This window comes from Simochromis diagramma, unplaced genomic scaffold (assembly GCF_900408965.1).
Source record: "Simochromis diagramma unplaced genomic scaffold, fSimDia1.1 OVJJ01000446.1, whole genome shotgun sequence".
Classification (NCBI taxonomy): domain Eukaryota; kingdom Metazoa; phylum Chordata; class Actinopteri; order Cichliformes; family Cichlidae; genus Simochromis; species Simochromis diagramma.
Window position 1 is genome coordinate 57,244 of NW_024386822.1, and position 20,986 is coordinate 78,229.

The 20,986-nt window shown below is 43.0% G+C and overlaps 1 protein-coding gene across 3 annotated transcripts; it reads right to left on the reverse strand.

Annotated features, from left to right (window-relative positions):
* Nucleotides 1-815: 815 nt before the first annotated feature.
* On the reverse strand, nt 816-20,259 carry LOC120730748 (lachesin-like). Of its 3 annotated transcripts, none has more exons than XM_040027213.1 (4): nt 19,984-20,245; nt 4,042-4,371; nt 1,177-1,470; nt 816-1,060 (listed from the first exon to the last, which is right to left on the reverse strand). In XM_040027213.1, the coding sequence occupies exons 1-4, from the start codon at nt 20,120-20,122 to the stop codon at nt 951-953; spliced, it is 873 nt and encodes a 290-aa protein (XP_039883147.1). In that variant the 5' UTR covers nt 20,123-20,245; the 3' UTR covers nt 816-950. The 3 variants fall into 3 exon arrangements, with proteins under 3 accessions (XP_039883147.1, XP_039883148.1, XP_039883149.1); XM_040027214.1 differs by lacking the exon at nt 19,984-20,245 and adding an exon at nt 7,377-7,490; XM_040027215.1 differs by lacking the exon at nt 4,042-4,371 and having other exon boundaries at nt 19,984-20,259.
* Nucleotides 20,260-20,986: the final 727 nt, after the last annotated feature.

Consider the following 20,986-nt stretch of genomic DNA (forward strand, 5'->3'; position numbering starts at 1 on the left):
TCATTCACACACACATTGGTGATGGCAGCTACATTGTAGCCACAGCTGCCCTGGGGCGCACTGACAGAGACGAGGCTGCCGGACACTGGCGCCACCGGGCCCTCTGACCACCACCAGTAGGTGGCCAACACGGGGCTAGTATCTTGCCCAAGGATAGTTGGCATGCAGCCTGGAGGCAGCCTGGGATCGAACCACCGATCTTCTGATTAGTGGCTGACCTGCTCTGCCACCTGAGCTACAGCCACCCTTAATGTCTAAAAGCACTTGGAAAAGGCAGAATCCCATGTGAAATTAGGGCAACAAACTCTATTTTCATTACTGAAAATAACTGTATTTTTATGGGACAGTTATTTTCTGTTATTTTACGGTCATATTTTGGCGCCCCAGCTGCCGGAAGATTACCGCTGTTTTAGGATGTTTTTTTTAACAGTGTAGTCTTTGACTTTATTTATTTTCTGCTGTGTTTTACTTGCATCTATTTGAAAGAGTGAGTGTAAACACACACAAAAAAAATATTTTATGTGCTGGAATGTGCAGAAAATAGGTTTAAATATTAAACTAATTTCTTCCAGTCAGAGAATGTTGCATATAATTACATTTTTGCTTGATGCATAAAGTTAAAAGATTAAAACTAATAAACAAGTTTTAAAAAGGGACTTTTCCATTTGATTACATTTTGTATGATGGATTATGCAGAAAAAGTAGAATTGGGCTGAAAGATCTATCACTTTATCACTTATTCAGGTTGTAAATCGTGTTTTTAAAAAGTAACTAAGTAACTAAGTAATTAATTACTCTTGAAAATAAGTAATCAGTAAAGTAATGGGATTACTTTTTTGGGGAAGTAATCAGTAATTAGTTACTGATTACTTTTTTCAAGTAACTTGACCAACACTGGTTGACACACTGCATTTTGTGAAGCTTGAGAAAAACTTCGGTGCACATGTGGTTCATCTTCGGAGTCTGATGTGGTCCACAACAAGAATAATCAAGGCCATGCCAAAGACAGTAGAGATAACCAGTCTTACTGTAGATTCAGTCTGACACCAGCTCCTGGACTCTTGGGGGGGAGAGAAGAGCTTGGGGCTTAGATATTCTTTAATCATAAGACTGTGATAAACAAAAAAATAATAGTTCTAGTTTAATAAAGGTGAAAATGATTTATCACCATCTTACCTCCAGACCCCATCTTAATAGTTGTGTCTTCTCCTGATAGTTTGGTCACCTTTTTTTCAACAGGGTTTTCAGCTACACAGCTGTAACTGCCGCTGTCATGGGATTCTATTTCCAGAGTGAGATGCAGATTGGAGGACAGATCAGGACTGCTAACATTTGTCAATCTTCCCTCCTGTCTGTACCAGGACAGGACCAGGTCTTGGCTGTTGTGCACTGAGCACTCCACTGTGACTGTGGAACAGCTTTTGTTAATGAAAGACGATCTGACTGTAATGGAGGGAGTACCAAGAGAACCTGATGAAGGAAAGAGAGTGAAAATATGATTGATGTGATTTGATAAGTGCTGACAGAGTTATCATACTGATGAAGTCTCTGACTTTACTAACTGTAGCTGTGGGCTCATAGATACTCTGCAAACAGAGCAAAGGGATATAAACAAAACTGATTTAAATATAGAGTAGCTCTCCCAACTCTTTCTCTCGTGATCATGACACATAATGTAATTGTGATTACTATGATTAATTGAAAATAGCTGTTTAATCGAGTAAGCTAAAGCTCAAATGTATTTACAAAGCACATTTTAAAAAAAACATTTAAAAAACTCAGGTTGATCAAAGCGTCTAATAAAAGTCAGGAAATAAAAAAGGAGGGAATAGGGAAATAAGTAAATAGATCTAACCATGACTGAAAAAGGCACAGGAAACACAATGAGCAATCAGACCCAAATGCCAGTGTGTAAAAATAAGTTTCAAGTTTTTAAAGACTGAATGGAGGGAGCAGATTTGACTGTGGGCAATCACAGAGAAGTCTCCTCTGAGTTTAAATCTGGAGCACATGACAGTTAGAAGCATATGATCAGCTGACTGGAGGGACCTGGAAGCTGAAGTCGGAAATGTAGGAATGAGCCAAACCATGAAGGACTTTGTAGAGAAACACGAGGACCTTGAAAATGATTCTGAACCTCGCTGGCTACTTCATGGAGCACATGAAGTAGCTATGCTCATGAAGAGCTATGCACATGAAGTAGCTATGGTCATGAAGGAGCTACCTGACTCACTGGACCCTCTACAGTTCGCATACCGCCACAACAGGTCCACTGATGATGCCATAGCCCTGACACTACACACTGCCCTGTCACACCTGGAGAAGAGAGACACGTATGTGAGAATGCTGTTTGTAGACTACAGCTCAGCATTCAATACCATCGTTCCCTCGAAGCTGGACAGGAAACTGCAGGATCTAGGACTGAGCAGCTCCCTCTGCAGCTGGATCCTTAGCTTCCTGTCTGACAGACGCCAGGTGGTCAGACTGGGCAGCATCACCTCATCCCCCATCACACTGAACACTGGTGCTCCACAGGGGTGTGTACTGAGCCCTCTCCTGTACTCACTCTACACCTACGACTGCACAGCCACTAACAGCTCCAACATCATTGTGAAGTTTGCGGACGACACTACAGTGGTGGGTCTTATCACCAACAGTGATGAGACAGCTTACAGGGAGGAGGTCAGCGCCCTGACCCACTGGTGTCAAGACAACCATCTCACTCTCAACGTTGCAAAGACAAAGGAGTTGATAGTGGACTTCCGGAGGTGCAGAGAAGTACACACCCCCATCACCATCAACGGCGCTGCTGTGGAGAGAGTGAGCAGCTTCCGGTTCCTTGGAGTACATCTGGCTGAGGATCTTACGTGGTCAGTACACACAAACAAAACAGTGAAGAAGGCGCAGCAGCGCCTCTTCTTTCTCAGGAGACTGAAAAGATTTGGCATGAGCCCCCGCATCCTCAGGACCTTCTATCACTGTGCCATTGAGAGCATCCTCACTGGATGCATCACCACCTGGTATGGCAACAGCACCGCCTACAACTGCAAAGCTCTCCAGCGAGTAGTGCGGTGCTCTGAACGGATAATTGGAGGTGAGCTTCCCTCCCTCCAAGACATCTACAGGAAGCGCTGCCTGAGGAAAGCGGGGAGGATCATCAAGGACTCCAGTCACCCCAGCCATAAACTGTTCAGACTGCTTCCATCAGGAAGGAGGTTCTGCAGCATCCGGTCCCGAACCAGCAGACTGAGAGACAGCTTCTTCCACCAGGCCATCAGACTGCTGAACACGCCATAGACACCTCAGCTTCACTACTGGAACTTTAACATTATGCACTCCATACTGTACAGTAATGCCACTGTTTTGCACATGTCTCAACTCTGTATATTTTTATATATTTTATTTTATTGTTTACTCTATTTAATTTGTAAAATATGTGTACACACACACACACACGTAGAAAAACATTTAGTATACACATCCAGAAAAAATGAGACCTGCTATGATGCATGGTTCGGAGACAGGCACTAACAAAAAGAGGATTTGAAGCTGTGTGGTATGAGGAAAAGAGGAAGAGTATATAGAAGGGTGGCTGTGGCTCAGGTGGTAGAGCAGGTCAGCTACTAATTGGAAGATTGGTGGGTCGATCCCTGGCTTCCCCAGTCTGCGTATCCCTGGCAAGATACTAACCCCAAGTTGCCCTCCGATGTGTTCATTGGAGTGTGAAGGTAGTTTAGTTTGCGCTTGTGTTTGGAAGTGCATGGGTAAATGAGGCATGTTGTATACAGGGTGAGTAGAAAAGCGCTGTATTAGAATCAGTCCATTTACCAGAAGGTTCATGAATGTAGTGAAGGAGGACATGCAGAGGGCCTTTGTAACAGAGGAGAATGCTAGAAGTGAGATGGAGGCTAATGTATCTAAACAGAGCAGCAGTAAGGAGTTGTTGTGCATCTTTTCATGAATCAGTGTGGGGAAAAAAATGTTGCCTTTTTATTAAATTGTCTTCCAGGTCTAGTGACGCGAGTGAGCGGATGTACTTACAATAAACAGTCAGGTTAAACTGCTTCCATAAGATGGTGTCGCTGATGGCCTGCCACTTGTAGATGCCTGAGTCCTGGACGCTGAGCTGTGTGATGGTCAAAGCTCCAGTCTGACTGTCCAGCTGCAGTCTGTCTTTAAAACGTGCATCATAGTCACTCTTCACCGCTCTCTTCTTTATGGTGGCAAGTAGCATGTTTAGATTTTCGGCTCCAAAAGTCCATATTATCTTGGCATTACTTGGACTTTCTCCTGTCTGTAGGGTGACATCTGCTCTCTCTTTTGCTTTCACAGCAGTCTTTCCTTCATTTCCACCAAAACAACACAGTATTCCTGAGAGAGAGAAGATGTGGCTCCATGAGAATTCCTTGTGAAAATGCTAAAATTGCTTTTGCGTAAATCTGGTTCATCTGGTTGTAACGTTTTCAGTTGAGAAATGTTTCTCCCACTGAAAATGCTATGTAAATGTTTTCTTATAAGTTTCCAATATGACAGACAGAATTTCACCTCTCACTAAGAGCTACTTTCTTTGTTCAATGATGCTGAAGAGGTCATACAGGTAAATCACCTTTGCTGTTGTTTTTACCACAGTAAAAAATCATCACTGATTAATAATAACAATAAATAAGTCAAAACACCATTAAATTTGTTTTAAAATGGGATGCAAGATCGTTTGTAATAACACTGACTGACTCTGGACTAAGAAGCAATTACTGCAGCTTCAGGCTTCAAAATCTCTCCAGCGTCATTCGACAACTGTGCACAAAGCTTGACCTTCAGTGGGTACTGCACTATTTTGAATTTGCAAGTAACTTACAGTTTTTCTCGATTGCTAAAACACTAAACCCTATTGCCTGAACCAAAGTCTCAGTTGCCTGAACCCACTTATTGAATCAGTCACTCTTTTGGCAAAACCATAAGCACTTTTCATCTGTTTAGACACATCTTGTCAACACATTGTCATTGTGATGCACCTGTGTTGCATATTGGTGAGCACAGGTGGAAAAAGTCAAACACTGTATCTCAGGTGGCAGAGCAGGTCAGACACTAACCAGAAGGTTGGTGGTTCGATCCCAGGCTGCTCCAGTCTGCATGCCAAATATCCCTAGGCAAGATGCTAACACCATGTTGTTCTCCTTTGCCACCTGGTGTTAGCATCTTGCCTAGGGATGCTAACTCCGATGTATCCATCGGAGTGTGAATGGTAGACTACTTAGTTCAGAAAAAAGTGCTTGTGTGTTTGGGTGAATGAATTAGTAGTATAAAGCGCTTTGAGTGCTCAGACAGAGTAGAAAAGCGCTATATAAGAACCAGTCTATTTACCAGTTGAACACAACAACTCAAAATTTATCACACTTGTGGCTAATGATGTGATATCAGATTAAATCAGAGCTACTGTGATTGACCATGTTCTTGTCCATGGTATGACAATGAAGGAGGCCGGACTAAGGGTACAACCAAACATCAGTAGATTCACCGTGTCCACCATAATCCAAACATTTAGAGAAGAGCACAGGTAGTTACCTTTTTTCACATCATAGTATGTAAATGTTGACAACAGTTACAAGATGGCGCCAGTGTGTGTGGCTCACCATCTGCCTCTTCCCCTGTTGTGTTTGTTTGTGTTGTTTTTTATTGCTAGAGTCAACCCTCTTTTAATGTACAATCGCCAAACTCTGCTGGACCTCCGACTAGTTGCCAGTGATCTTACCAATGCAACTTATACTGGACATAAGACGTTACCTCCATTCCTATCTGGGTTACCAGCTAACCTTTGTCGGATCCTGGCCTCACGGCAAAAGCGTTTCAGATGCCAGGGCAAATGCAGCGGTCTGCTCGTGAAACTTAAGGCGTACTTGGTGCGCTCTTCCCCGGCTTCTTGGAACGAACGTGGATCTGTGCCTCACAATGTCTTTTCTCCGCGCTCTCTGGAGCCCATCGATGCCTGGCTGGTGCCCGTTGTTGGCGCGGATCAGATGTCCCAGCCGCGAAGGATTTCCCCTCATCTTTGTCGGCGTAGTGCGAACCTATAGAACCTGCGGTTGCTGTGCCGGGTCTCGCAGTCAGCTACGAACACGCTGACCTCCACCAGGTTTGGATTGGTGAACACTAGATCGCTGAGTAATAAAACTTTCATTTCAAGGGATTTATTTATGACCCAAGGACTGGATTTCCTCTGTATAACTGAGACATGGTTGAGGGCCGGTGAGTCCAGCGCTTTCACAGATCTCTTACCTGATGACTGCTGCTTTTTAAACTCTCCTCGAATATCAGGCAGAGGAGGAGGACTAGCGGTTGTTTTTAAGAAGCAGTATAAATGTAAACCACTGCCCTTATCAACATAGCTTTGAACTGAGTGTGTTTGAGCTAGGTCGCTCTCACACAGTGCTCTGTGCTGTGGTTTACAGACTGCGCAAATACAATAAGAACTTCTTAAATGACTTTTCTGATCTGTTGGCTGAAATTATGCCAAAATACAATCATGTCCTTATTGTTGGGGACTTCAATATTCACGTGTGCTGCCCGGACTTTTTAAATCTTATTGACTCTTTTGATCTTGTGCAACCTGTGTCTGTGCCTACACAAAAATATGGGTACACATTGGATCTTGTTTAAACTCACAATTTACCTGTCTCTAACTTAGAGGTTTGTGATGTTGTATGGTCGGATCATAAGCCTGTCTTGTTTGAGGTTTCCCTTCCTTGTACCAAAGTTAATCCTCCTCCTGTTGTTGCTCGGTGCTGTCGTATTTTTAATCCTTCCTCTGCTGGTCAGTTCTCTATTGTTTTTAATCAGAACTGCAACCTTCCTGATTCCATATGTAATGATACAGAAGAGCTGAGTACTCAGTCTGCCAAACTGTTTTAGATTCGGTGGCCCCCTTTAAGCTTAAGCAAGTTAAAGCCAAATCTGAACCCTGGCTGAATGAAGACACCCGTGCTCCCAGAAGAAAGTGTAGGAGAGCTGAACGTAAATGGATGAAGGATCAACTGCAGGTGTCATACCAAATATTACAAAACTACTGGAATTCCTACCAGAAGACTGTAAAAGATGCTAAGAGGAAACATTTTGCTGCTATTATTCAGGCAAATTGTCGTAAGCCTCATGTCTTATTTAAGACTATTGACATGGTCCTTCATGCTCCACAGACTGCTGCTGTCGAGTCTTCTCAGGAAATTTGTGAAAACTTCCTACACTTTTTTATTGATAAAGTGCAATCTGTGAAAGCGCAGACTTCCCAGTCCGTTCTCGACCCTTCTACCCCTGTCCCTAGTTCTGCTGTCTTTGACAGGTTTGAGCCAGTTTCCTTGCTCTGCCTGCAGGAGTTGGTTTCTCACCTGAAGCCCTCAGGTTCCCCTTATGATGCTCTCCCTCCTCGATTTTTCAAAGAGGCGACCTGTCCAGGGTGTACCCTGCCTCTCGCCCTATGACAGCTGGGATAGGCTCCAGCGCCCCCCGCAACCCTGAAAAGGATAAGCGGAAGCGAATGGATGGTTTTCTCACTATAGCATAAGCTGTACAATCCATTGTAAATAGTAGTCTGTCCTCTGGTGTTGTACCTGGCAATCTTAAACATGCAGTGATTCAGCCTCTACTCAAGAAACCTGCTCTTGATCCTGATATTATTGCAAATTACAGACCTATTTCCAAACTGCCTTTTATCTCAAAAATTATTGAAAAGATAGTTAAGTGTCTAAATCCAATCGAGAATCTGTGGCAAGAGCTGAAAACTGCTGTTCACAAACGCTGTCCATCTAATCTGACTGAGCTGGAGCTGTTTTGCAAAGAAGAATGGGCAAAGATTTCAGTCTGTAGATGTGCAAAGCTGGTAGAGACATACGCTAAAGGACTGGCAGCTGTAACTGCAGCAAAAGGTGGTTCTACAAAGTATTGACTCAGGGGGCTGAATAATTACGCACACCCCACTTTGCAGTGAGAACACCGGACTCCCGGCAAATCGTTTTCAAACCCACCGCCGTCTTTCGCTACTCAGGTTAAACATGATATATAAGTCACTTAGATAACTTTTTTCAGTATTTTATTTGTTCCTGGGTAAATCGGTTTGGCTGAGATTAAAGTTATAGTTTGTACACAGCTGAATAAACGTCAAGCAGACAGCTGATTATCAGAAGTGTGAGATGCTCGAGAATTTACTCCGGTGTCCCGTTATATTTGAGATAGCAAGGAGCAGACGGCTGAGTTTATTAAACTACTTTCTACGTAGTGTTTAGTGACTACTCAGTAGAGAATATAATTTAGATTGACTTGAGGCATGATTTGACGGCATAGTTCAGTTTTGAGCACAAATTCAACTGTTTTAGGGTGAAAGTTTGGTTTTGCAAGATGAGTCAGAGGTTTTGTGAATGTAGCTTGAAAATTGGGTTTTGTGTTCACAGTTTGGGGAAAAGGAGAGCAGCTTTCCAGGAATGTGTCTTAGCAATCGTGAAAAACTGTAACAAACAGTTACCCAAATCATTCAAAGAATAATAATTACAAACTTTAAGTATCTTTTGGTTTCTCTTGTATATTCTTCCACATTTCTACAATATGTGCATCAGCATCAATGTAATCAAAAAGAAATGCAGAAAAAATACTTGCAAAGACCTAGTACAGCTAAAAACTCAGGACTAGTCCTGTTTGTGTGTCTAATGGCCAATGTTGGTCTTGTTTTTTAAAAGCAGAAGAAGACCCTCTGATGTCTTCTTCTCTGTTGCAGTATGTATGCAGTCTTGAAGGACAGATAATTTGGCTATGTTCTAGTGTTTGAAACACAAGCACAGCTGAATATCATCTGTGTAAAAAAGATATGAGACTTCTTAGTTATTCAGGGTGTGTCAAACTCGGAGGATGTACAGAGAAAACACGATAGCAGTGCAGAACCTAGCAGCTCAACACAAGATGGAGTCGCAGAGGAGGACACAAAATTAGCAACAGGAACTGACAAGCTTTAGTGAGAGAGACAGAGGAAGAAGCCAGCCAGAGCTGCGACCCTGAGATATAAGTCTCTCAGTCAGGTACTTTGAAAGGCAGCTGAGACTTCCAAGGGTACAAGGGTTGAATATTCACCTGTATCTCTATGCATTAAAATATAATGTGAAATATCATGTAAATATCATGTTGAAATTTAGACTGAAATGTATCTCAAATGTTGTGAGCAGTTTAAACCTCTGAAAGCTGGCTGGCCACCACTTTTTCTAATATTTTGGAGATAAATTCTGAAGGTGGGAGGGGTCAGTGCTAAATAACAGCTTGTTTAGGTAAACAACCAGAAATTAAAGGCCTGATGTTGTTGAGTGTTCAGAGATATTGATACAAAGATCTTTGAGATTGTCAGCCAGTTAAGGCATGTGGTCAGAGGGCAAGGAGGAGGGCTAATAACGTCTCTGATATCATGAATGCTATTAACAAAAAATACTCTTCATTTCAGTAAACAGTTAGAGAAGAGCTTACAGGTGTAATGATGTCTCTGATTGTGTTGAAGTGTAAAGATAAATTGAATTTTAAAAATATGTAGCCCTCACATCTTTGACCATATTAAAAGAATATTGTATTGTATTGTATTGTATCTTTATTTGTTTCAGACATATAAAACAAAAAACAATATATACACACTACATATATTTTCATTTACAGATACGAATATATATGTAGATATACACACACACACGTATGTGTTCAGATAAACAAAAAATATATAATGAAATAAAACAAAATCGTCTGACATAATGTAACAATGTTTGGTCTGAAAAGGAGTAGGAAGAAGTATGAACATATAAGATATATATATATATATATATATATATATATATATATATATATATATATATATATATATATATATATGTATAAGATGACAAAGATGAACCTGGAGTTTGGAAATCCACAAATGTTCCACATTCTGACAACTACGCTTGAAACAGCACGTGCTGTATTTCACACAGGGTAAAGATGTTTCTGTTTGCTGTCTAAAACGGGTGAACAGTGGTCATTGAAAGGATGCACCTGTCATGGTTCTGGGCCATTTGAGCCAGTGTTTTGTGTTCTTGTAGTTCATGTCATTTTGTATCACGTTAAGTCTGCTTTTGTTATTATTTAGTGCCTGGGTTGTTCTGTTAGTTTAGTTATTAGATTTCCCCCTGTGTTGTTGCCCTCTGTGTGTCTGTGTTTGTATCGTGGTGTGAGTTCTTGTGCCTCATTGCCCCTCATTTCGTCATGTTTATCTACGTCCCCCAGTTCCTCCATGTCCTCTCTCTCCCTCCAGTGTACTTCCTGTTTAACTTTGATAGTCTCCCATCAGTGTGCATCGTGTTGTGTTTGCTCTTCTCCTGTTTTGTTATGGTTATTAGTATCAGATGTGCTCCACGTCTGATCCTTCTGTGCATTTATGTCTGCGTCTCCCTCAGTTCCGTGTCTTATCCTCCCTCATGGCTGTGTCACTCTCCCTGTGTTTCCGCGTGAGTTAGAATTTCCCAGTTTAGTTTTGTATCGCCTTTTCCCAGCAAAGAAAGCTGGGATTTTGGAGTTCACGTCACGCCTTGGTGAAGTCTGCTTTTGGATCCTTTCCTGCCTGCACAGCGGTTTCATGACAGAACCATGATCTCTACATCTTTGTTCAGGAAAAAAGCATCACCAATGTTTAAAATAGCAGCAAAGAAAGATGATTAAAAATATTAGAGGTGATAAAATGATGACCCCTATTTAGGGCTGCTCAATTAATCGAATTTTAATCTCGATTACGATCTGGGCTTTCAACAATCATTAAAAATGACTGAGCCGATTATTAGCCCCTCCCTCATGCTTTACTCTCGCACTGCTCCATGTGGCAAATCGAGCGCACCTCTCTGCATTTCGAACACGGGTCACAACAATTAAGAGGACCCGAGGGAAGCTCGGAAAGCTAAGCAGAAGTTATTTGGAGAGGAGAGTGACTGCCGTTGGTTGAAAGAGAGGTAAAAAAAAACCTTCAGTGGTGTGGAAACATTATGGGTTCGAGTCAGATGTGGATCAAGTAGACATAGTGTGTAAACTTTGCTACAGTGTCATAGCTGCACCACAGAGCAACACTGCAAAGTTCACTAAACATAGATGTTTACATTTTTCATTTATTTTTATATTGCAAACATTTGCACTCTCACTGGCACAGACCCTCCGTCTGTACCAGTGAGAGGTCACCGAGTAGCTCCACTGGCGCTGGCTGTGAGGACATACTGAGACCACTGAGGGTGAGATTCATCATGCACGGAAAACTGATTTCTCATAGCAGCTTGGATGTATAATAGAGTTTGAAGATCATGCACCCAGCGAGAAGAAAGACAATGACACATTAGCAGGAAAGCAAAAAACAAAACAAAAACAACAGGTAGAAGCACCTAAACTGAACACAGGCGCCATGTGATGGCCAAACCCATGGCCACACTCTAAAGTCGGTAACTCTTGTGTATTTTCATTTCTTCATTTGAACACAATAACACACTTTAGTTTCCAATAAATTTATTGACTGGTTTGGATAAATTTGTTCTATTTGTAAGCACGCACATTTAGTTTACTTACGTATTCACACCAGTTCATTAATTTGACTTTTGACTAACCTTTGTTTCTTTACTTCTTACCCTTAAATACAATAGGATAATTGGACTGCACCACCACTTCCTCCTGAAGGGGGAGCATGTGTTTTATTTTATTAAAGAAAAAGTATTAGCATTTAATTGGATATTGAGTTTAGGATTCAATAGTTTTGATTTTCTTATTTGATCTTTAGTTTAATAACAAACCAGACTGTACTGCATTCTTTGTTTATGATTGTGTTTTGTTTAGTATCCCCCTTGTGTGTCATAGTGGTCTGATCAGCCATTATATGCAATGGGGGGGCGGGTTGGCAGCAATTTTTCACACCAGCCTATTAATCAACCAAAGACCCAGACAGACTTTTAATTCATTTGAAAGCCTGATGCTTAGCCTCGTCCACCCCAGCTGTGAAACTCGGAAACCAGTCTTACTTGTTATCATCTATCGTCCACCTGGGCCTTACACAGAGTTTCTCTCTGATTTCTCAGACTTTATATCTAATTTAGTTCTGAGCTCAGATAAAATAATTATTGTGGGTGATTTTAACATCCATGTAGATGCTAAAAATGACAGCCTCAACACGGCATTTAATCTGTTATTAGACTCAATTGGCTTCTGTCAAAATGTAAAAGAACCCACCCACCACTTTAATCACACTCTAGATCTTGTTTTAACATATGGCATAGAAACTGAACATTTAACAGTGTTTCCTGAAAACCCTCTCCTGTCTGATCATTTCCTGATAACATTTACATTTACAATAATTGATTACACAGCGGTGGAGAGTAGACTTTATCACAGTAGATGTCTTTCTGAAAGCGCTGTAACTAAGTTTAAGAATATAATCCACCCACTGTTATCATCTTCAATGCCCTGTACCAACACAGAACAGAGCAGCTATCTGAACGCTACTCCAACAGAGGTCGATTATCTTGTTAATCATTTCACCTCCTCACTACGTACGACTCTGGATACTGTAGCTCCTGTGAAAACTAAGGCCTCCAATCAGAGGTACCTGACTCCGTGGTATAATTCTCAAACACGTAGCCTAAAGCAGATGACTCGTAATCTGGAGAGGAAATGGCGTGTCACAAATCTAGAGGATCATCATTTAGCCTGGAGAAATAGTTTGCTGCTTTATAAGAAAGCCCTCCGCAAAGCCAGAACATCTTCATCACTGATTGAAGAAAATAAGAACAACCCCAGGTTTCTCTTCAGCACTGTAGCCAGGCTGACAAACAGTCAGAGCTCTGTTGATCCAACCATCCCTTTAACGTTAACTAGTAATGACTTCATGAACTTCTTCACAAATAAAATTTTAATCATTAGAGAAAAAATTACCAATAATCATCCCACAGATGTAATATTATCTACAGCTACTCTTAGTACCATTGATGTTAAGTTAGACTCTTTTTCTCCAATTGATCTTTCTGAGTTAACTTCAATACTTGGGGCGACCGTGGCTCAGGGGGTTGGGAAGTGTATCTGTAACCGGAATGTCGCCGGTTCGATCCCCGGGCTCTCTGTCCTGGTTGTTGTGTCCTTGGGCAAGACACTTTACCCTACTGCCTACTGGTGTTGGCCAGAGGGGCCGATGGCGCGATATGGCAGCCTTGCTTCTGTCAGTCTGCCCCAGGGCAGCTGTGGCTACAACCGTAGCTGCCTCCACCAGTGTGTGAATGTGAGAGTGAATGAATAGTGGAATTGTAAAGCGCTTTGGGTGCCTTGAAAAGCGCTATATCAATCCATTATTATTATTAATAATAATTACTTCCTCCAAACCATCAACGTGTCTTTTAGACCCCATTCCTACAAAACTGCTCAAAGAAGTCCTGCCATTAATTAATGCTTCGATCTTAAATATGATCAACCTATCTCTAATAATCAGCTATGTACCACAGGCCTTCAAGCTGGCTGTAGTTAAACCTTTACTCAAAAAGCATCTCTAGACCCAGCAGTCTTAGCTAATTATAGGCCAATCTCCAACCTTCCTTTCATATCAAACATCCTTGAAAGACTAGTTGTCAAACAGCTAACAGATCATGTGCAGAGGAATGGTTTATTTGAAGAGTTTCAGTCAGGTTTCAGAGCTTGGACGAGTTTACGGACACTGTCACCTCCTATATCCACTTCTGTGAGGACAGCATTGTGCCATCACGCACCAGGGTGAGTTATAACAATGACAAACCCTGGTTTACTCCTAAACTCAAAAAGCTGTGGCTGGAAAAGAGTAAGGCGTTCAGAAGCGGAGACAGGGACTGCTACAGAGAGGCCAAGTACAGGTTCACTAAAGAAGTGGACATTGCTAAACATCAGCACTCTGAGAAGATGCAGCAGCAGATCTCAGAGAATGACTCGGCCTCTGTGTGGAAAGGTTTTAGGAATATCACCAACTACAAGCCTAAAACCCCCCACTCCACTGACGACTTGCTCTTGGCCAACACCCTCAACGACTTCTACTGCCGTTTTGACGAGCCATCAGGCAGCCTTCACACCTCCAACGGCCCCTACAATAGAGACACTTTGGACACTCATTCCCCCACCTCTCCCCCCTCCATAGAGCCATCACCACCTTCAATCACTTCACCTGCAACACCCCCCTCCTCACCCCACACAAAAGAGGATTTCACACCACCTCCTCCCACCACAACTCTTCATATTCATGAAGCAGATGTGAGGAAGCAGTTTAAGAATCTGAATGCTCGAAAAGCTCCCGGCCCAGACGGTGTGTCTCCTGCCACCCTCAGACACTGTGCAAACGAGCTGGCCCCAGTGTTTTCTGGCATTTTCAACTCCTCACTGCAGGCATGTCATGTGCCTGCCTGCTTCAAGTCCTCCACCATAATCCCTGTCCCCAAGAAACCTAGGATCACTGGACTAAATGACTACAGACCCGTGGCTCTGACATCTGTGGTCATGAAGTCATTTGAGCGCCTAGTTCTCTCCCATCTCAAGACCCTCACGGCCCCCCTCCTGGACCCCCTGCAGTTTGCATATAGAGCCAACAGGTCTGTAGATGACGCCATCAACATGGCCCTACACTTCATCCTGCAGCATCTGGACTCCCCAGGAACCTACGCCAGGATCCTGTTTGTGGACTTCAGCTCTGCCTTCAACACCATCCTTCCAGACCATCTCCAAGGCAAGCTTTCCCAGATGAATGTGCCTGATCCCATCTGCCGGTGGATCACTGACTTCCTGACGGACAGGAAGCAGCATGTGAGGCTGGGAAAGAATGTCTCGGACTCCCGGACCATCAGCACCGGCTCCCCTCAGGGCTGTGTTCTTTCTCCTCTGCTCTTCTCCCTGTACACCAACTGCTGCACCTCCACCCACCAGTCTGTCAAGCTAATCAAGTTTGCAGATGACACCACCGTTATCGGACTCATCTCGGACGGGGATGAGTCTGCCTACAGGAGGGAGGTTGAACGTCTGGTGTCCTGGTGCAGCCACAACAACCTGGTGCTGAATGCCCAGAAGACAGTGGAGATTATTGTGGACTTCAGGAAGCACACAGCTCCACTCCCCCCCATCATCCTGACTGACACCCCCATCACCTCTGTGGACTCGTTCCGCTTCCTGGGTACCACCATCACCCAGGACCTGAAGTGGGAGCCCACCATCACCTCCGTCATTAAAAAAGCCCAGCAGAGGATGTACTTCCTGAGGCAGCTGAAGAAATTCAACCTGCCAACACGGACGATGATGCAGTTCTACACTGCAATCATCGAGTCCATCCTCACCTCCTCCATCACTGTGTGGTACGCTGGAGCCACTATCAGGGACAAACAGAGACTGCAGCGTGTTATGCGCTCTGCTGAGAAGGTGATTGGCTGCAGACTCCCATCCCTGCAGGACCTGTACACCTCCAGGACACTGCGGCGTGCAGCTCGGATCTCAGCTGACCCTTCTCACCCTGGACACAGTCTGTTTGACCTGCTCCCCTCAGGCAGGAGGCTCCGGTCCATTCGCACCAGAACCTCTCGCCATAAGAACAGTTTCTTCCCCTCTGCTGTCGGACACATGAACAATAACCATATGACTGTTCCCACCACTAACACATGACCCTACGCTGTGTTCACTGCATCATTCCATGTTTGGCACTGATCACCACCTGCACTCATGTATATATCATGTATATATCTATCCACTTAGCACTTTTAATTCTTATTCTTATTTTTATATTTTTATGACAGTATGTTGCACTGAAGCACCGCAGCAATTTCCTAATGTTGTAAACCTCCTCAACATCTGGCAATAAACCCTTTCTGATTCTGATTCTGATTCTGATTCTGATTCATCACAGCACAGAAACAGCTTTAGTGAAGGTTACAAATGATCTTCTTATGGCCTCTGACAGTGGACTCATCTCTGTGCTTGTCCTGCTAGACCTCAGTGCAGCGTTCGATACTGTCGACCATAATATCCTATTAGAGCGATTAGAACATGCTGTAGGTATTACAGGTACTGCGCTGCAGTGGTTTGTATCATATCTATCTAATAGACTCCAGTTTGTGCATGTAAATGGAGAGTCCTCTTCACACACTGAGGTTAATTATGGAGTTCCACAGGGTTCAGTGCTAGGACCAATTCTGTTTACATTATACATGCTTCCCTTAGGCAGCATCATTAGAAGACATAGCATACATTTACACTGCTATGCAGATGACACCCAGCTCTATCTGTCCATGAAGCCAGATAACACACACCAATGAGTTAAACTGCAGGAATGTCTTAAAGACATAAAGACCTGGATGGCCGCTAACTTTCTGCTTCTTCATTCAGATCAAACTGAGGTTATTGTACTCGGCCCTGAAAATCTTAGAAATATGGTATCTAAGCAGATTCTTACTCTGGATGGCATTACCTTGGCCTCCAGTAACGCTGTGAGGAACCTTGGAGTCATTTTTGACCAGGACATGTTCTTCAACGCACATATTAAACAAATATGTAAGACTGCTTTCTTCCATTTGTGCAACATCTCTAAAGTTAGAAATATCCTGTCTCAGAGTGACGCTGAAAAACTAGTTCATGCATTTATTACTTCCAGGCTGGACGACTGTAATTCATTAGTATCAGGAAGTCCTAAAAGTCCCTGAAAAGCCTTCAGCTAATCCAAAATGCTGCAGCAAGAGTCCTGACAGGGACTAGAAAGAGAGAGCAGATTTCTCCTGTTTTGGCTTCCCTTCATTGGCTTCCTGTTAAATCCAGAATTCAAAATCCTGCTCCTCACATACAAGGTCTTAAATAATCAGGCCCCATCTTATCTTAATGACCTTGTAGTACCATATCACCCTATTAGAGCACTTCGCTCTCGCTCTGCAGGCCTACTTGTTGTTCCTAGAGTATTTAAAAGTAGAATGGGAGGCAGAGCCTTCAGTTTTCAGGCCCCTCTTCTGTGGAACCAGCTTCCAGTTTGGATTCGGGAGACAGACACTATCTCTACTTTCAAGATTAGGCTTCAAACTTTCCTTTTTGCTAAAGCATATAGTTAGGGCTGGACCAGGTGACCCTGAATCCTCCCTTAATCCTCCCTGACTGGTGGTGGTCAGAGGGCCCGGTGGCGCCTGTGTCCGGCAGCCTCGCCTCTGTCAGTGCGCCCCAGGGCAGCTGTGGCTACAATGTAGCTTGCTATCGCCAGTGTGTGAATGTGTGTGTGAATGGGTGAATGACTGAATGTAGTGTAAAAGCGCTTTGGGGTCCTATGGACTAGAAAAGCGCTATACAAATGCAGGCCATTTACCATTTACCATAGTTATGCTGCAATAGACGTAGGCTGCCGGGGATTCTCATGATGCATTGAGTTTTTCCTTTCAGTCACCTTTCTCACTCACTATGTATTAACAGACCTCTCTGCATTGAATCATATCTGTTATTAATCTCTGTCTCTCTTCCACAGCATGTCTTTATCCTGTCTTCTTTCTCTCACCCCAACCAGTCGCAGCAGATGGCCCCGCCCCTCCCTGAGCCTGGTTCTGCCGGAGGTTTCTTCCTTTTAAAAGGGAGTTTTTCCTTCCCACTGTCGCCAAAGTGCTTGCTCATAGGGGGTCATATGATTGTTGGGTTTTTCTCTGTATCTGTGAAGCGCCTTGAGGCGACTTTTGTTGTGATTTGGCGCTATATAAATAAAATTGAATTGAATTGAGAGCACCGCTTTCCCCTACTGAGACGCTTGACAGTTTGCCAGAATCTTTTCGAGGCAGTCTGAAAGTCTTTTTCTATGGCCTCTCCGAACTCCTGCCACACCCGAGTTTTTGCTTCAGCCACTGCCCGAGCCGCATTCCACTTGGCCTGTCGGTAACTATCAGTTGCCTCCGAAGTCCCACAGGCTAACCAAGCCCGATAGGACTCCTTCTTCAGCCTGGTGGCTCCCTTCACCTCTGGTGTCCACCATTTGGTTCGGGGATTACCACCACGGCAGGCACCAACCACTTTGCGGCCGCAGCTCAATGCAGCAGCTTTGGCAATGGAGATGCTGAACATGGTTCATTCGGACTCAATGTCCCCAATCTCCCTCGTAATGCTGTTGAAGCTCTGCTGGAGGTGTGCGTTGAAGATCTCGCAGGCTGGGACCTCTGCTAGGCGTTCCCAGCACACCCTCACTACGCATTTAGGTGCACCAGGTCTGTCCAGCGTCCTCCCCCGCCACCTGATCCAACTCACCACCAGGTGGTGATCAGTTAAAAACTCAGCCCCTCTCTTTACCCGAGTGTCCAGAACATATGGTTGCAGGTCTGGTGATACGATTACAAAATGTAGAAAGTAAAGCCAATAAACCTTCAGGTCACAGTAACAGTCTTCATCAATGATCAAGCTGAGTTCAAACGTCCAGAGAGAATTGGTTTAGATATCTAGCAGTTTCTTAGCAAGTTGGAGGGTAATTTTCTACACACAGATACTGAGGATCATGAAATACTTTTTCATTTTTCATTTTTAAGCACACTCTGCATAGAGGTAACAAAAACCCCACCGAATTTTCACAAGTTTATGTAGTTCTGAACAGTCCTCCAATCATTTGCAGGATTTCAGGATTCATAAACAACCCTCCTCTAAGCTTTCAGAACTTTAAATAGCAACATAGAACAAAAACATTCTTTGTAACATGCAGTACACTAAAGACAAATACTGCATTTGGAAAAAAAAAAAAAAAAGAAAAAAAAGGTGCTAACCACAATGTTTGGGGGGTTGTGAGCCATCTATTCACAGAGTGCTATGTTTCTATGAGATGGAAAGTTTTATGGTAGCCTGCACTAAATGTACACATGCAAATAGCAGCCATTATCTCTGTACTAAACATCAAAGTTAGAAACAAGACTTGAAATCAATTCTTAAACTCCAATTTGTTAAAACACTTGATTTTCTATAAATTTGTTCAATGCCGATTTCATAGATACTACTGTTGGATGCTTGTCTTTATGGCTTGTTGATCTAAACCTAAAACTGCCTATAGATTTTTCATCATGGCAGCACAACAACAAGCTCTGAGCACAAGATCCATAGAGGCTGGGGTCTATCACACCAGGCAAGACCCCAGGTGCAGGCTGTATATATACTGGACATAGTGGTGGTAGACAAACAGAAGAAGACGGCCGTAATGATAGATGTAGTGATACTGAATGACAGCAACATGGTTAAGGAAGGAAGAAGGAACACGAGAAGCTGGTGAAGTACCAAGGGCTCAGAGACGAGCTCAAGAAAATGTAGAGGGTAAAGGTAACGGTGGTCCCAATGGTAATCGGAGCACTCGGTGCAGTGACTCCAACAGATCCCAGGAATAACATCCAAGATCTCTGTCCAGAAGAGTGTAGTCGTGGGAATGGTAAATGGACTGATTCTCAAAGCGCTTTACATAACATGCCACATTCACCCAAACACAGTCATTCACACTTTCTTCTATGGTTTTAAGTGCTCACTAACTAACATTCACGCACATTCATACTGTGATGGATGCATCAGAGAGCAACTTGAGGTTTGTATCTTAGATACTAAGGATACTTGGCATGCAGACAGAGACCTCCTGAGCTACAGCCACCCCAGCTAAGATACTGCTCAGGACCCTCAAGCCCTTGAAGCTGTCATCACCAACAACAAGGCTTTTACACAGAGTATGCATGTCAATACTTCCTGTGTCATTTCTCATTATTACACATAATTTATGGACATATATGGTTTGATTTCTCTGCATGTGTCGATTGGATGGATTATTGTCGACATCTGGTAAGAATTTCATGTCAACAGCACTTTTAGAAATGTATTTACTTGGAAAAGTGGCGTTCAATAGTTATTTTAGCTGCTGTACTGTGTATATATCAAGATAATATGGTTCCTAGAACCATTTTACCAAAAAGATTGGCTGATGAGAAAAACAAGCAAGCTTACCTGCTGTGAAACAAACAAAGAAAAAATATGTTTTTTCCATGCCGCATGCATTTACATGCATCCTCTGACAGTGTGGTGTCACAAGAGATGAGAGTGTGGTGTCACTGCCACAAATTTGCTTCTGGTTCAGCCTTTGCATCACTGTAGCTGCACTTTTCCTGTTGCTGATGTGGGCAGTGATACTGCAGCCGAAACCTTCAACCTGTCATAAAAACAAGAAGACATACATGAATTTTAGAAATCTGGTACTTCTCTGGGAAGTCAGGCATTAATCAAGCATAACGTTCAAACAATAAAACATGTGTTTCTGCTCAGAAATGCAAGTAAAAACTGTAATTTGATAACTTAAAGAAAAATAAGAACAAGCTTTACTGTTCCTTCTCCTTTTTGTTAAAGTCAATTGAAAATGTATATTTTAGTACAAATAATATAATTGATCTCCAAAAGTTGATTGTGTTCATCTGGACGTTTTCAGTGGGAGAAACGTTTTGTCACTCATCCAACTGACTTCTTCAGTCTCAGCTGACTGCAGGTTTCCCAACCTTATAAACAATATATTTGCATAATGACTGAAACCAGCCCACTGAAGGAACAAAGGCCTGGAAGGACAGTTGGGAGGACAGTTCCTTCATCATTGTTCCTTCAGTGGGTGGTTTCAGTCATTATGCATTATGACAGTACCAGGAGTACAGAGCACTAATGGTGTGGTTTGGGAGAAATCGTCTGCTTCTAAATATACATAAGACTTTCAGAGATGGTGAAAGAAGAGGGCAGAACAGGATTTAAGTAGTATGTTTGGGTGTTTAGACTGACAACAAGCTTACAAAGGCTGGTTACAAGAAGGGATGGGCATTATATTTCCTATGCAAGCTGAGATATTTCAAAGGTAGCAGCAACATGCTTTGTTTTGTGGTGAGTGCACTGTATTTTGTTGTGGTCTGTTAAGGGAGCACCAAGAACAGCAATTTCAACAATGTTTATACTAAATTTTCACAATGAGCAC

What these genes read in the sequence shown, in the direction of transcription:
- LOC120730748 (XM_040027213.1), bottom strand. Translation starts at nt 20,122, where the DNA reads ATGCAAAGGCTGAACCAGAAGCAAATTTGTGGCAGTGACACCACACTC. An exon ending in CTTTGTTTGTTTCACAGCAG is followed by an intron (nt 4,372 to 19,983) that starts GTAAGCTTGCTT and finishes TCTCTCTCTCAG; the next exon opens with GAATACTGTGTTGTTTTGGT. An exon ending in GTTTAACCTGACTGTTTATT is followed by an intron (nt 1,471 to 4,041) that starts GTAAGTACATCC and finishes TTCCTTCATCAG; the next exon opens with GTTCTCTTGGTACTCCCTCC.